Source organism: Akebia trifoliata, chromosome 8 (genome assembly GCF_017979445.1).
Source record: "Akebia trifoliata isolate Shusen 1 chromosome 8, ASM1797944v1, whole genome shotgun sequence".
In the NCBI taxonomy this organism is placed as follows: Eukaryota; Viridiplantae; Streptophyta; class Magnoliopsida; order Ranunculales; family Lardizabalaceae; genus Akebia; species Akebia trifoliata.
In genome coordinates this window covers 49,975,101-49,993,050 of record NC_141382.1, presented here as the reverse complement: position 1 = coordinate 49,993,050, position 17,950 = coordinate 49,975,101, and the positions used below count along the sequence as shown (strand labels likewise).

Below are 17,950 nucleotides of genomic sequence, written 5' to 3'. Positions count from 1 at the left end.
AAAAAATTGAAAATATTAATTGGTGGTTCAATCATGAGTGAGATGCATTGCAGGATTTGATTCTCCATCTCCATTCCTTTCTTTTGACAGTTACAACTCGAACCAACCTTAACCTAAAGATTCTCATGTATGAATAAAGTGACCTAATAATTGATGAAGGAAAGTAGCTCCTCAAAGATTAGTGTAGTAGGGTTGCCATCTAAGTTATAAAACTAGAAAAACTCTCTCTCTCTCTCTCTCTTTCTCCATGGGGAGAAGATGTAAATAGTTGGAGAGAAACTATTTTTTGGAAAATCACTTTCCTATGTTTGGACAAGAGAAATTTTCCTGCCAAGAAGGAAAAATCATTCGTCCAAGGAAATGATTTTCTTTTAGAAATGCACAATCATTCACCTGTAAATCACATTTTTCCAATGTAAGAGCAACTCCAACACACTTTGGATCTCCTCTCAACTGTCATTTTGGAGAGTCAGAACCCTTTGAAGGGTCTCCAAGACATTCTGAAATTCTCTCTCCATTTTGGAGAGCCGAGTTTTCAGTCAACAAAAGAAGAGAGGGAGATTTAGAATCTCTACCTTTTGGCAGCTCTAATTTTATTTTGGGAAGAATTAAAAATATATATATATTAAAATATTTATAAAAAGTCATTTTGAACAGTATGGTTGAAGTGCATATACCCCCTTGAATATACAAAACGACTCCTCAGACTTGAATGTCAAGTCATTATGCTAGTAGTCTTTATAGATCCTTGGTTCATGATACATTGGAGCCATATAAAATAAGTGTTTAGAAAGAAAGAACGTAATATTTAAATGAATTGAGATTAGGGTCAGTTTGAAATGTCCAAGGCCAGACCTATTCCAGTTCAAATTTATTTCTGGACTGATTTGATTTCAACATTGAACTAATTTTGTATTTTATTGTTTGACTGTCCTAATTTTATTAAAGTGGTTTTATTTAAATATGTGTTTTGAGAAGCAACCATGATAAGGTTTAAGATAATTAAAAATAAATAAATTATAAACGAGATTAGAAAACATGGATCCGAAGTGGTGAACAAGATTACTCATTCAAACTAGAACACACCTTAAAATTTTAACCCATGTTTCTATGAGCAATACATACAATCGAAATGGGAGTAAAATCACATATTACCCATAGTTCAATACAGGTTTGCTAGAAGGGGACTTCTATTTGCAATGATTATTTTCTATATCTACACCCTTTTTTTGTGTGCACCTACTAAAAATATAAGAATAATGATTTTCGGATGCCCCCTCTTAAATATATATGCCCACTGGTGTAGTATGTATTAGAACCATAGATTTTTCTTCGGAATACAGAAGTGCATATATTTATGGGGATGTGTAGTGTGTATCCCGAGGAAAAACCTATGTTCTAGCCCATGCCACGTCAAGGAGCATATGTCTCATAAGCTCAATTGGTTTGAGACATTGCAAAACAACTCTAAGGTTGTGGGTTTAAGGCCAGCTTACTCATAAAATAAAATAAAAACTTAATAATAAGATGCATTAATTCGTACAATTTTATCATAATGAATCACATAACTTTGCTTGTGTAGTGTTCCCCTTACATTACATAGTGGCAATTGGTCCAAAAAATCGGCCACTCCAACTCCAACATGAATCCTAATCAAACATTTAATTCCACATGGGTTTTGTTCATAATGGAAAAAATGAAGGAACACGATCCATTTAACGGTCTCCAAATCTTCGAGTTAAAAGTTTTTAGGATAAGGACAATAATGATAATGGATAAGATTCTATGTCTCCATTATAAACTCATTAATCAGGTAAAGTCCATCTATTAGACACAATCATCAAATCAAATTTAATGTTCCAATTCCGAAATTCAAAAAATCACAACTCAACTCGGATGAGTCAAATAAAAATATTAATTTTATAAATACCATATGAATAGTTTTAAAATAAAAATTTAAAACATTATCAATAACCAAATAATGGTGTCAAGTTTTAGACCCAACTCATGCATTTCGAGCTGATTTGACCAAATTGAAAATTTGACTTGATGAGTTGGTTCTGAGTCAATGAATATCTAAATGTTCGAGTCAACTCGCTGAGTTTTAAAACTAGTGTGAATATATATAATATAAAGAAAGCAAACAGAGTTACTTTTTGGGTCAAAAGTTGTGTGGTAATTAAAGTTTGAAAAAAAGATGTTTGGGGACATAGTTTATGCCACAAAAAGATGATCTTCGGCCTTAACCTTTTTTAACATTCTTTTTAACGAATCTTTTATCATATCGGGTAGAGGAACAGATCAAAAAAAGTTAATATCGTATCTCAAGTTAACGTCTTTGCTTGTATTGGGCTTTCTGCGCCTCCGCTCACTGTGTGGAAGCCCAAGACCACTAAATACTCTCTCTCTCTCTCTCTCTCTCTCTTAAAAAAATAAAAAAAAAATGGGTGTATATATTTATTTTTATTTTTTTTAAAGTGGATTCATATATTAACAATGTTTATACAAGTAGTGGCACAAATGCAATTTAGATTTATGAAAAAATGACTTGGTCGTTGCATGTGCTCTGGGATTAGTCCTTCGACAAGACCATGGTCTATAAACTGGGCAAAAACCCATATGTGACCCGATCCATTGTCTGGGATACCTGATTATAATGATAAAATGACTCTAGAAAACATACTTGTACATACACGGTTGACATGGCAAGTGCATAGAACTGTAGATATTTTCTTTGTGTATCTCGAAGAAAAAGATTTATGGTTATGTGCACTTACCACATCAATCGTGTACAGATCGTGTATATTTTTTCGAGTCAAGTTATCACGGACTCAATAAGGTTAGTTTGGAGTATCCATCCTGGTTTCTATAAATATTTGTATGTTTTCAAATTAATAACATACACCTTGACTATGGTCTTTTATGACAGAGTAGTAAAATGCCATAAATGACCTCATCTTCAATGTTCAGTCAGAAATCTCTTTAATTTTCCCAAAGATAATATCTTCCCGTGGAGGTTTGAACATGGGATGAGATAAAATCTAGAGGTTTAAGACAAAGGGAAAAAAATTACATACTAAAGGTTGAAAATCATGAGTTTTGAGATGAAAAAAGTAAAGGGTACAATGACACCAAAGATAAGGACATTTTGGGCTATTTTCTATTAATCTATCAGAATAGACCTAGGTCAAGAATATGTGATATGAGGTCGATTGAATAGGAAGAGAGAGAGAATACCCCACCCAAAGAATAAGAATAGAAGGGAATGTGAGAAAACGCCAAAAGCAAAGAAGCCAAAACCCTAAAATTCCTTGATGTTTGAAGAGCTAGACATCCCTTTTTTAAGAGTTAGAGCGCGTGCCCATCAAGCTGACACACAAACAACACTCTCTCTCTCTCTTCTCTTGTTGGGCTCACCTTTTCAAGCTCTCTCAACATGGATTCTCTGTGCCAGTACAAAACCCATCAACTCTATCAAGAGATGATGCTTTTTCAACTTTCTTACTTTTGTCATTTTATTAACCTTGGGTTCAGGACCAAGGGAATGTGTGGGGGTTTTTTTTTTAGTTTTTTTTTAAATTAAATTTGTTTGCATGGGAATTGGGAGTTAAAGAAGAAAGTGTGAACAAGGCTCATAGGATTTTTCAAAGAAACTTGAAGACCCCACAACACTTCATTCCACCCTTACTTCCATCATTGCAGCTGAGGTGGTGGGAACTACTTTTTCTCTTTCTTGTTTAACCTTTTTTGGGTATGCTTCAAGGAATGTTTCTTTTCTTGAGATTGTAGATTTTCTCTGTTTATCTTGTCTCTTCACTCTTCACTCTTCACTCTTCACTTGATTTTTATTCTCTCTCTCTCTCTCTCTCTCTCTCTATTAAATGAAATGGAGCCATGAGAGACAAGGTTATCCTTAGTCTGTGAGCTCCAATTTCCCTTGTCCTTGATTTGTTTCTAGTAAATGGACTTTAATGGATTCTCACTATATTTAAATATGGTTACACACTATAATGACCATTGATTTTTTTTTCTTTTTTTCTTTTTTCTTTTTTCTTTTTTTCTTTTATTATTTTAGAATTTTTTGTTTTATATACTAATTATTTAGAGAACATTTCTACGATACATCTATATGTAAAAATATAAAATTTTGAAGATGCCGGACTAGTTTTGTTGGTGAAGTCTGAGGGTATTAATATCATAGATTTGGATTTAAAACTTGTCCTTGCCAAGTTAAATGTAGCTTTATATTAATTGGAATTTTAAAAACAATAGAAATTTCGATTCTTTCAAAGGAACATTTGAAAATTATAAAGAGCATTTCCTTATTTTTAAGGATGGGAAATTTTTCTAAGCTTCTATACATGGCCTGTAATTCGCATGATATTTCTCTAAGTGGTGAAAGACTAGGGTATTTTAGTCATTTATTATTAGTCTCTCATAGAAGACCATGGCGAGGGGTGTGTGTCATAAGTTTGAAAATGTCATGGGTACTTCAAATATTCACCAAAAAGTTCAGTGGGGTATACCATAATAATACCTCTTTTCTCAGTAATGATAGCTGGTTAGGTGGATAGAACTCTATGGGGGCATTTTGGCCGAAAAATAATATATATATATATATATATATATATATATTTTTAAAGGACAAAATAATTGAGGGTGATCAATTGTTTAAGGTTGAGTGGTATATCACAATGTAATAATGAGATGTGGGACTGCATAGTCTCCTGAGAGAGGAACTTTTTCAATCCATCATTCCCAAACCCATCTTTCTCATCTTATGTATCCATTCTTTCATGATTTGTTAGTAAGGATTGATTTTTCATGTTCTGCAAATAATTGGTTCCTATCATTAGTGATTCAATACTTCCATTAGTGTAATTATGAAGAAAGATTTAAAAAATTAAAAAAAAAAAAGAATTTGAAGTTTGAACTCTGATATGATCTTCCTAGATTGTTGTTACAGAATATAAATTACATTTATATTCACCAGATGATGCAAATGATGAAGGGGAATGACCCAATCTGATGATCTTAACCATCCAATATAGGTGCGATTAAAAATAATCCATCAGATAGTTTGATGATCATACTAATTATTTGTTTTTGGAATGAACGACAACCAGTGATATCAATGGATTGGATCAGATCCAAAACCTGATCCATTTCGATTTGATAATTTCTGATTGTGATCGAGAATTTCGATTCTGATAATCGATTGGATCAGATTTAGATCAACTATAGACTATAGGTATTGGATCAGATCTGATTAGAAACCACTCCAATAAAGACTTCAATCCCATAGGTATTGAATTGGTTCAGGGTGTGATCGAATTCTCATTAAATTGGTCCCAAATCAACCTTGATCCGACTAATTCACTAACAGTCCTAATGACAATCCAAGTAGCACCCCAACATAATCAATTTGGCAGAGAGAATTAAACTGATGGGCTTGTGGGATTACAAATTTTAGTATAATAAACGATTAGATTGGAATCATTTAATATAATAGGGTTTCAGAGTGGATACATTATGAGAGCATCAAATAAGTCCTCTGCACATGAGAATGCTAATCTGGTGAGAAAGCTCGTGATTTATAAATTGAATTTACGCCCATTTGATCATCACTGCATTGCAATCTACACTATGTATGATGGGACTTGAAAACTTCTTTATCATAGATAAATACCTAAGAAATTCTCGCAACATAACCTATATAGTCACCATGATCCCGTTTTATAATTTATCATCAAGAAAAAAAAGAAAAAAAAACAATACCAGTGCACATTTGTTTGTCATCCAACCATGTCAAGGGTGAGGAGCAATGTATAAAATTATCTGAATTTTTGGTATCCAATGCCAAATTACATGTTCGATTGTGTGGGGGACAAACCTTAAAAGCTTTCTAAAGAGGGGCTGACTAGCGCACGCTTGTCCGCATCACTTGGTTCATATACATCCCACGGGGTCCATCCATGATAGCAAGAAAGATCTCACGAGGACTTGTTACCATTTACAGCATCTGGGGCCTCCGCAGTTCTATTCTGCAAAAACCAAAGGGAAATGGAAGAGAACAAAGTGAATCTCCATTCTGGTTAGAAAATTCATTCACAAGGATATATAGGTAACCCACCAACACATTACTAACCTCCACATTCGAGTTTGAGGAAGGATTATTCTGTACAGGCAAGCCTGGGGCCTTCGAAAGGTCCCTCAGAGTACCCTGCAGATCACAACAGATGTAAGTAGCAAGGAGAGAATAAAAAATAAAAAAATTGGCGCACAAACAAGCTGATTTTGGATACTCTCTTTTGGATCAATATATCACAACGTGCTCAAAACCTTGAAAGACAGGTGGGAATCAATATGTCAAGTTTCATTCAATTTTTTAATTATTTGGGATTCTCATTTCAATGAATCTTTTATACATCTTATGAAAGCTATTTTTGGTGCAGAGAAAGGCACAGATTGAATAAATATGCCAGATAATGGTGGCGCACCAGCCCTGAGAGAGGTGGAGAAAAGGCCTGTAAAGTTCACAATTTACTGGCCGATGAGGAGACCTTTTACCAATGGCACCAAAAGTTCAATGCCCCAAAGGTATAATACTAGAGATGGCGGACAAACGTAAATGAAGAACAAACTGAGCAACAAAACATAAAAAAGCATTTTGTTTCATCAAACCTTGGCTTCAGTTTCTCAAAGCGACATCAGAGAAATTAAGAATGTAAAGATTTGCATTTATAGCCTTGTATATAGTGAACCTACTACTCCCAGCCTATAATTATCCACTCTAAGGAGGCGTTTCGAACCCTACAAGCATAGTATTAAATTTCGACATATTTCAATGAAACATACCGAAATATTTTCATTTCCACAAGTTCCGACACGAAATTTAACTGAAAGTTTCTTTTTGTATATATTTCGGTGGAAATCACTATTCATTTACCGAAATATTTCGATAAATAGTGAGTTTTGACCAAAATATTAAATTTTAACTATAAAAATGCAATATTTAGCTGGAAATATTTTGGGGAATAGTAAACTTCAACCCAAATATTCTCTTTTGTAAAAATTATAGTTGCTTTTAGAAAGAAATGGTAAATAACACATTGTATTTACTAATAAAATATTGCACATAACATTCATCTGTTGGTATAAATGAATTATGATTAGTTAGTTCTCTTACCTATTTCATCTTATTTTAATGTATTCGAAGTGTATTAGTACACATCTATATAAGCACATACACAATTAGCCATGCTTTAATTAGTTGGATACATTAGCAACTTATATGAACATTCATACTTATTCAAAAAATAAGAAATATAATAACACATGAATGCAATTTAATAATTTCTTCATTTCAATGTTTTACATACTAAGTTGTATCATGTATGTAGTTAACGCAACTTATTATTATTATTTCTATGTAGCTAAATGTAGTTGTTCTTCAATTTCACACTCCAAATGGTTATTAATTGTATCTTGATGACTTAATGGGTGTCTTTTAAAGCCTATTTTATCATTGCCTATAGGTCAATGAACATTTCTTCTATATTTCTATCATTTTCCAAAATTGTATTAATTTCCTCACTAATCAAAATATTTCTACTTCCAGACTAACCGAAATAGAGAGCGAAATCGAAATTTAAAACCTTGCCTACAAGTTGAACATTGATGGACTTCCACCCCAAACAAGTTAGCTTGCTCACTGGCTTTATACATTTTATTTGGAGTAGAGCAACTTTACAATTAAGAAGTATTGAAGTCGTTGGATTGGGAGGAAACAGAAACTGGAGCTCATATTTCTCATGTTTCCATACTTCTTCTTGCAAATTAGTGGCAATTACCTGAAAATATGTAGGAAAGTTGTGTGGAAGAATCTGTGTGGTGGGGTGTTCGGTGGGGAATCATCCAACTTTTTCTTCCTATTCCTTTGTGTATTAAAGTCAAGCAACCATCTTATATTTACAGCTACAACTTTCACATCAATACTTTTGTCATAGTTTATTGGCATTATTATATGGATGTGTCCATAACATGTGCATACCCAAAGCGAATGCAAATGTTGACATCAAAGGCTCTAAGTAATATACGTCTCTTATAAGCACAGGAAAAGAGCGTCCATTATCAGTCAGTTGTGCAAATACGAGCTGGTTCAGTCAGGGGCGGAGCTAGTAAGGAGACATTGGGGGTAATTGCCCCCACTCAACTTTTTTGGGCATTTTAGATACCCTTGAATTTATGCTTAAGTTTGAGATACCCCTACATTTTGATCTACTGACATGCCCCGTTTGACCCTGTTGCCCCCCACTCCCTCATCTTCCTCCAAATTTTGCCCCCTCCCCCTCCAATTAACTATAAGTTTGCCCCCACTAAAAGAAAATCCTGGCTCCGCCCCTGGGTTCAGTATCAATGGAATGCTCAACTGGAAACTGAGCACAACAAACATCTTTGAAGCAAGCATTGCACTTGCACAGAAAAAGCCTATGATCCCTAGGACATGCTATTTACAGTAATCACACAAAACCTATGGTTAAATTAGCTGATTAGCAGTAACAGAATAGTATTTTTGAACAGTCATAAAAAAAGAAGGGGAGGGGGAGAGAGGTAGCTCCCAGTATCTACCTTATTTGCCCACATAAGTCCACAAGCATTGCAAAGGGTCCTTGGTCCTTCAGGTCCACGCCGCATCATTGGAGTAGAGTCTGGACTGATGCCACAATGACGGCAGCTGAAAACAAGTTTTGGGAGGAAAAATTAAGAAAGCAGCAAAGACTGGAACAAACTATTCAGTCTAAATGATGAGAGACTTAGGCGGTGTTTGTTTGCGCTATTTTTCAGTGCTTATTGCTGAAAAAATTAAATTTAGCACTTTTGTCAAAATAGCGCGTTTGTTTACTCGTGCTTATTGCTGAAAATAAGTGAAAAAAATTCAGCACTATTTTGATGCTGAAAAAAAGTGCTGAAGCGGTAAGCACTTCGCTTTTTTCAACACGGACAAGTATGCCCTTATTCTTAAAAGGATATTACCTCTTATATCCCATGGATAAGTATATAAACACCCCACAAATTAATAAACCCACACCATAGCTAAATTATTTTATCTTATATGGGTTAAAAGTTTTGGAATGAGTTGATTTTTGGTGATGATGATCTCTACAATGAGGAGATCATCCTCACAAAAAATCAGCACATCTTGAAACTTCTAACCCTATCAAAACAAGTTCAAGAACCGTAAATTGTCCATTTTTTTTTTTTGAAAACTATTTTTAATGAGTTAGAAGTTTCAAAATAGATTGATTTTTGGTGAGGATGATCTCTAGACCATATAGATTATCCTCACAAAAAATTTGCTCATTCCAAAAACTTTAACCCATATAAAACAAAATAAAAAATGGCTATAGTGTGGGTTGCCCTTATTAATTCATAGGGTGCTTTTATAATTACATATCCTTCATTTCCATTGAAAATTATTCATCCAAAATTAAGTTCTTTTAAAGTTGATTTCAAATTTTGGTGACTTGTATGACATTATTATTTTTAATTTGAAATTTGTGGGTTTTTATAAATAGAAATTATTATTTATAAATTGAAGATTTGAGTATTATTTATTATTTAAAAATAAATTGTATTTTAATTTTATAAGAAATAATATATTTTATTGTGTTTGATAATAAATAAGCATTTGAAACATGTAAACAATGTATAATATGATTGTAAGGGTAACAAAGACAATTTATCAATTTCAGTAATGTGTAACAAATATGATTCAGCATCTAAACAAACAACTTTTTCAGCACTTAAATTCAGCGCTTATAAGTTTCAGCGCTTAATGCTATTCAGCACTTATTTTTTTCAGTTTAACAAACAACACCTTAGCAATTCAGGAAAATGGTATGTAAATTTAGAAGGAAAGAAAAAAAAAATTGAAATATTCATATTGGAGTCAGTCAAATTGAAAAAATTATCAAAATCTGTAGTTAGTATAATCATTCTTATAACTTTATATATGTTACAAATTTTACAAAATGGTTGTAGAAAAATAAAATTCATACACTATACTTAAGGTATTAAATTTTGACATATTTTCATGAAATATACCAAAATATTTTCAATTCCACATGAATCAACAGCAAACTCAACTGAATTAAGTATACAACCAATTGCCAAGAACTCTCGTCAATCAAATGCCACATACTGTGGTTTTTCAAGCAATATGACTTTGCTTGTAGATAAATAGTACATGTGGTTTCCCTTGACATGAAACGGATCATATTTAATGATATGCCCAGCATAGTTTCTATTAGCATGGAGAGCCAGACTGTAGGAGAGACAGCTAATATGTTACGTCCTGCTTTTGTTTCTAAACAATGCAAGTTTACTACTTGTAGAGGTAAAATATAATGACAAAAAAATAAAACAAAAAAGAAAAGAAAAGAAGAGCTTACGCAGTCACTTGTTGGGATCCATTGGTGTCTGAACCCCAGCGGGTAGAATCCCAAGCTAATCCTGATGGAGAATCCTCGTGAGTAGTCCTTGAAGATGTGAATTGACCTTTGTGCCGTTGCATTCTATAACAAAGAATTACAAAAAAATATTTAAGAATAGAGAATCAAAACACTGAAATTAAAAATTCTGGAGAATCAAAAATCAACTTTTGGAAAAAAGAAATCCATTTTTAGAGCTAACAGCTAAGGCATCCTATGGATGACTAATAAGGGTTCTTTCATGGTGGAAGGTAATTGGGCAAATGCAATCAAGTGTACAGAGGATCGGGGTCAAAAGCAAAATCTTTTGGGGTCGGTTAGTGTTACTGGATCATACAAGGGAACTGATGAAAGGCTGGAGTGCTAGACCATTATTTTTCTCAAAATCCAAAATGCCAATGATGTCACAAATTCACCCCCAAGAAGTGGTGTAAACAGACTCCTAGTTCATAGAGAATCCCCTTTCCTCGAGCATTATAGTATTCAATCGGAATTATAAACTAGCTTGTTGTGGACCTGATTGAGTAGCTATTAGTACAGTTAGTTGTCCAAAAAAAAAAAAAGTTGGTAGTAAATATATTGGAACTGTAAAACAATTGCATCAAGAGGTCATTTGTAGAGCTTCGTCATGGCAGAAACAATAAATCCCATTAGAAGATAGAACGCCTACTCTGAAGAATGAAACTCAAAATCTTTTTGATGGAAACATTATAAGGGGTAAGTAACCGCACACAATAAATTATTGAGCTTCTAACACCACAGACTGGATTATAAATTATGTGGTCAACTCATTTATGGAAAGCCAAAAACATGGCTTACAGAGAGAAATATGCGTAGAATCATTCATATAGACCCCAAAACGTTATCCATAAATGTCATACCTCTTACAACCAGCTGATTATCATGCACTCCTTATAGCAGGTCTAAAAAGGTGATATAAATCTTATTATATAAAATGCAGCACCGTGGACTCTGAGAGTGTCAATAGAAGCATTCAAGACATATGTCACAACCCTTCCATTTCTACCTAATTAGTGATTCATTTCATACTCAAGTAAAACCTCCATAGGCTCTCCATTCTGACGAATAAGAAAAAGGTAAAACCATGCGAACTGACTTGAAGCAGTCAAGTATGATTGCTTGTAGGGGGGCAGTCGATCTATAGTGTTTTCAATTTATTTAAGAAAATATATGTAACAAAAACCTGAACGTCATTGTCAGAGATTAATATAAAGTGAGATATACTGTCCCCTGCAAAAAAGATAGGTCGGTACACCAGTACAATTTATTCCATTTCTTGAGAGAAATTACTTTGTCTATTGAGTATGCAATACAAAAGGAATATATTCAGATAAACTGATATACATTTAAACTAATATAATCAATATAGAAAGTATTGTTGTAAACCATAGTATTAAATTTCAACATATTTCCACAAAATATACCGAAATATTTCCATTTCCACAAGTTCCGACGCGAAATTTAACCGAAAATTTCTTTTTGTTTATATATTGATGGAAATCACTATTCATTTCGTGAATATTTCGATGAATAATAAATTTCAGCCAAAATTATCATTTGTAGGTATAAAAATGCAATATTTCGGTGGACATATTTCGATGAATAGTAAATTTTGACCGAAATATTTCCTTTTTTAAAAAAACTTATAATTGCTTTTAGGAAGAACTTGTAAATTACATATAGTATTTACTAATAAAAATTGCATAGATCATTCATCCATTAGTCTAAATGAATTACGATTAGTTAGTTATATATATATATATCATCTTATTTTAATCTATTCTAAGCATACTAGTACGTTTATATAAGCATGCATACAATTAACCATGTTTCAATTAGTTGGATATATAAGCAATTTATTCATACTTATTCAAAAGAAATATAATTACACATGAATGCAATACTTAATAGTTTCTTCATTTTAATGTCTTACATATTAAGTTTAGTTAATGCAACATTATTATTCTTATCTCCATTGTCATCCTCTCAATACATGTGCGTATGTGTAGCAAAATGTTGTTGATAATCAATTTCTCACTCTATATGGTAGTTTATTGTATTTTGATGACTTAATGAGTGTGTTTTAATGCTTATTTTATCATTTCCTACAGGGTTAATGAAAATTTCACCAATATTTCTGTCATTTCCAAAAAATGTATTCATTTCCACATTCATCAAAATATTTCCATTTCCAAACTAACCAAAATAGACATCGAAATCGAAATTTAATACCTTGTTGTAAACAATTTTTTTTTATATTATAAGTAGTAAACAAATAATTTAAGTAAATGAAATTATGTTAGGACAAGTGTCAGCACAATCCAACACAAGGTATGGAACACGGTGTTTGGCATGACAAATTCTTAGAAAATACTGTCTTTGTTTCGTAACAATATACTCAAGAGAAACAACTTCTAAATTAATAAAGGTTCCAAAGAAAACGGATATCGTAGATTCATAGAGATAAAATGAAAAAAAAAGAAGTGATTGCAAGTGGAATACCAAAGTTAGTAACTAAATTTGCAAAACAGTCCGGAAACTAAAGTTGATTCTTACGTCAACACAAGAAACTTCAACATCTTCCAACAATAAAACAAACTCAAAGATCTAACTGCCAAGTTGTTCAATGTCTTCATAAAATCAAATACAAAAACATCCAATACACTGAAGTTGACACATCTGTTTAGTCAGTGGAAGTCTTCACTTATCTCTGCCCCAGACCCTGCCAAAGGTCCAACCAGGTAACATATGCTCAACATTATAATGGCATTCCGTTGGTCATCTCCCTAATTATGTCATCCAATGCCAATATTTTAGAAGTGACTTCATATAATAAAAAAAAGACACTGAAAATTGGAATGATAACCTAAATCAAGTTGGAGAGAGCAGCTGAAGACAAAACTTTGGACCATCCAAACAGGATCAACCGAACCTTGACCAACAGCATTCAGATATTTTACATCCAGAAGAATCACTTGGCCGCTAGTTGTATTAATTAAGTGTAACCACAACCTTGGAAATAAAAAGGTATGTGCAAAGGAAATCTTTAAATTTCCTACGACTTTGACTATTGGGAAGCGTGCTATGTTTGGAGAAGGCCTAAAAGAGTTGCTGATTTCATAGCCAATCCTGTACTATTAGTAGAAAAGTCAGCATTCATCTTTACATTGTCCATGTTGACCTCTTTATTCTGTAAGCAAATGGTGACAGATAATCATTTCGCACAGGTTAAATCTGGATTTTATATGTTTTGCTTCAAAGGTATCTTTCTTTATTTGGTTGGTGGCATTGGGTAAAATTTTCTCATTTGATAATCTTATGATTAGGGGATTTATGGGTGCAAATGTTCTTTGTGCTTAAAAAGTGGGGAATCGGTTTCTCACTTGTTGATTCATTGTCCTTTGGTGAGTAGGGTTTGGAATCATTTCTTGTACCTGTTCAAATGCTCTTGGGTGTTTCCTAACTCAGTTTTATCTCTTTTTCAAATTTGGAACCAAAATCCTTTCGTGGGTAAGAAAAGGTACTTATAGTTTATTACCCCCTTTGTTGTGAGCTGGGTGGTTTGGCAAGAAAGGAACAGAAGAGTTTTCAATGGGAAGGTGATGGTATTTCAAGATATTATCATGGAGGTGTTGTGCCTCATGTTTTTTTGGAGCAAATTGGAGGTGAATTTTAAAGGGGTGTTCCTCGATGATTTCGTATTTAGATGGGATGATAAGTGTGATAATTAGTTGTTTTTTAATTTTTACCTTAAATGTTTTTTATTTTGCAATGTTTGTAATGTTGTACCTTGGCTGGTTGTCCTTTTTAATTCAATTGATCTACTTATCAAAAAAAAAAAATTGAGGAAAGTAAATGTACTGTAAAAAGAACCAAATCAACAGGATTTTATGAATAGATGGTATCTTAGTACTCAAGTTTCAAGACTACTACAATAATAGCCGCTTGGGCAGCAGCAATCCAGAGTCAATACCTCAGGTGGAAAAATCAAATGTCAAACCCAAAGAAGAATGCAAAAGGGAAAAGAAATATGAATTAGCGTACATAACATACCTTTGGGCCACCTCTTTACGAACACTGTAGCGAATTTTCTTATCAAAATTTCTCTCTTTTCGCTTCTCACGAAATCTGATCAAAGAAGCCAATCTCTGGGGAACATTTAACCGTTGCGGAACATCAGACGATCCCTGGTTGAATGCATCAATGAATAAGTGTAAAAAAGCACAAAATAACCCATAAACTCAATAGCTCCTTCAGATCAACATGACAGAATTACAGAATTGGTACCCGTTCATTATGATGGGATGTTATTGGGATAGCAGGAACGCCAGAAGGTATTTCATGGCCACCCAACAATAAAAGCACAGCTTGAACCTATAGAACATAATGCAGACAGTATTAGGACCATCCTCTTCAATAAAGGAGTGTGAGGCTTACACCTTCAGGCGCGCCTCAAGGTGAGTCTTACTAAAAGCGTCCTGAGGCGTAAATAATAAATATAAAAACAGTTGAGCCATAGGCCATAGATCAAGAGGGAGGCACACAAAAGGCATATGCTTTTTAGTCGACGTGTACCCCTCATGTTAAATTTCCTTATTTTATATCATTTTCCTCTCTACGTGTTATCTTCTTATTTGTTAATTTTCGCTATTTGTTATTGCGGGCATGCAACATCATTGGACATTTAATAGTTTTTGTAGTATTTACGAAGTTATTGAAAAAACAGTTATTAGTTATATTTCGAAGGGCTCAAAGCTCAGTTCTTGAAGTGTCCGAAACTAGAGACTATCTATGTGACATTTGAACCATATTCATCTGAAATAGGATCGCATGTAGTACAACAATAAGAGAATCGCAATTCGATAAATAAACCATGATCACAAGCTAAAGCAGATCAATTGAGAATCAGAAAAATTAGATAAAAAAGGGGAAAAAGGAATCACCTTTTCGGGAGATACTGAATCGAAAACATAAACCTCACCCTGGAAGGAAAGAGTTAACTGGTCCCCACCATTGCCACGTGCCGCAGACACCGTTACATTTCTTGGATCGGACGGCCCATCCCCTTCCATGCCCTCACTGCCCACACCATCATCTTGATCATCATCCATACCGCTCCCATTGTTGTGATGTTGATCGTGATCGTCCATGTAATGCACGTGACCACTACCATGAGCTTCGTTGATCTGTCCTGGAAGATGCATCGCTGCTTGCATCAAACACAAAGGATTTCTTATTTTTACACAGAGATGCGTCGTTGTAGTTTAGTATCGTAGGCTGATTTCACCTTCACATTAGTGTTCTTCGTTGATCTCAACGAATGAATCCGAATTCGACCTAGTTTATAGAAAAGATCGAATTTTTTATAAAGTTCGAATACTGCAGAAGATTTCTGAGGAAGGAATTTTGAGGTGGATCGAAATTGTTACTAGGGTTCTGAAGAAGTACGAAGAGAATCCTCGAGAGAGAGAGATAGAGAGAGAGAGAGAGAATTTTCCAACAGAATGATCACTCAAGAGTATTCTAGGGTTTCTTTGGAGGGGAAAACACGAAGGAGAAAATTCTCCAGAGATCCAAATTAGGGTTTTGAAGGGCGAGTTACCTGTTCAGAGAAGGTCGGAAATTCAGAGATAGAACTTGGGACTTCGAAGGAATAGTAGTATAAGATTGGGAAATCTAATGTTAAATGTCGTTGGACATTGAGTGTCCAACGACGGTGAGATGAGGAGATGTTGAGATTTTTTGAGAGATTGATTCCTAGAGGATTGAAATCGTAAATCTTGTTTCCCATCTCAACCGTCCGTTCAACAAGGTTCTCAAAAGTGCTAGGCGGGGCCTAAGTGGTGGACCTTCTAAGGGCCTTGGTGGGCGAAGCAACAAAAGAAATTATATATATATATATATATATAGGTCCCGTTCGCCACCCTTAGTTTTACCACACACTTTAACAAACGCGTTTTGTCTTACATGGGTTAGAAGTTTCGGAATGAGCTGATTTTTGGTGAGGATGATCTCTATGGTGAGGAGATCATCCTCACCAAAAATCAGCTCATTCCAAAACTTCTAACCCCATCAAAATTGATTTACAAAAAATGGACGGTCCACGATTTTTCAACGTGTAAACATGGGGCTAAACATTTCGGAATGGGCTGATTTTTGGGGAGGATGATCTTCTAATCATAGAGATATCCTCACCAAAAATCAGCTCATTCCAAAACTTCTAACCCATGTAGGACAAAAAAACGTTTGTTAAAGTGTGTGGTAAAACTTAGGGTGCTGAACATTTCCCATATATATATATATATATGAGAGCGGTTCAACGGTCATAAAGTTTGCCAAACATTTTTCAAAATATGGGTTAGAAGCTTTGGAATGAGTTGATTTTCTGTGAAGATGATCTCTACGGTGATCAACTCATTTTAAAATTTCTAACTCTAGTAAACAAATTAAAGAATCGTGGACCATTCAATTTTTATAAATCACTTTTGATAGGATTAGAAATTTTGGAATAGGCTGATTTTTGGTGAGATGATCTCTCCATTCCAAACCTTTTAATCCATGTTTAAAAAAATATTTGGCACAATGTTTGACAAACTTTAGGATCGTCGAACCGCTCCCTCTTATATATATATATACATGTAGAAAGAGAGAAAGAGCAAAGATCTAAATAATAATTATTATTATTATTATTATTATGTCATTAATAATAACAAGTTATTAATTACTAAGCAAATTTGTGACACAACACAACTAATATGTAAGAAAAAATGAAAACAATTTAGGTCATGCTTGATATCGATGAAAAAGAGTGTAAAATATGGGAAAGATAAAGTTTTACCTTTTAACACAACTTTAGTTGGTTTGGTTGTGCATTTACCGTGTGGGCCCAACAGTAAAAGATCGTGAAAATAGAGGATTTCACTGAAATCTTTTACGTCAAAAAAGGGGAGAAAATTTTTACAGCTCATCTAAAGTGGACGAACCCTCTTTTTAGTCTTGATAGTCGAAGGAACGTGAACAAGTACTCTCTCCTTGTTCTTTTTCAATGCTTGTATTTGTATAGTTAAGAGGAGATTTTTTAGATAAATTTTCTTCTGTTTGATTTGAAACACTGTTATCTGATTTTAGATTTTTTTCTCCCTCCACTTGTTGATTTGTATTTGGAGGCAATTTTAGTTTTATGGTCTTTGTTGTTTTACGTGCGGCGTTTCAACTCTGATTTTGTAATAGAGGATGTTTTTTGGGCAGATTTTGTTTGTAATTGTTGGCTTTAGCTTGTAAGGTGGATTCACAATGATCAAAACCCTGTTGGAACCTTAGATGTTGATACGAAGGTTAAGATCAAGACTAGATCTAGATCAAAACCACGTTGAATCTTCAAAGTTATTATCATTTTTTTTTATTATATGTTGCCAATTTATTATTATTATTATTAT

At 33.8% G+C, this 17,950-nt stretch overlaps 1 protein-coding gene across 3 annotated transcripts; it reads right to left on the bottom strand.

Moving 5' to 3' along the window:
• Window positions 1-5,708: 5,708 nt before the first annotated feature.
• Window positions 5,709-16,196, bottom strand: LOC147397532 (GATA transcription factor 28-like). Of its 3 annotated transcripts, XM_086449269.1 has the most exons (8): window positions 15,802-16,196; window positions 15,458-15,720; window positions 14,802-14,888; window positions 14,568-14,701; window positions 10,455-10,577; window positions 8,632-8,737; window positions 6,134-6,223; window positions 5,709-6,044 (listed from the first exon to the last, which is right to left on the bottom strand). In XM_086449269.1, exons 2-8 carry the CDS (start codon window positions 15,716-15,718, stop codon window positions 5,994-5,996), a joined length of 852 nt encoding a protein of 283 aa, XP_086305395.1. In that variant the 5' UTR covers window positions 15,719-15,720; window positions 15,802-16,196; the 3' UTR covers window positions 5,709-5,993. The 3 variants fall into 3 exon arrangements, with proteins under 3 accessions (XP_086305395.1, XP_086305394.1, XP_086305396.1); XM_086449268.1 differs by having other exon boundaries at window positions 15,458-16,189; XM_086449270.1 differs by having other exon boundaries at window positions 6,149-6,223; window positions 15,458-16,182.
• Window positions 16,197-17,950: the final 1,754 nt, after the last annotated feature.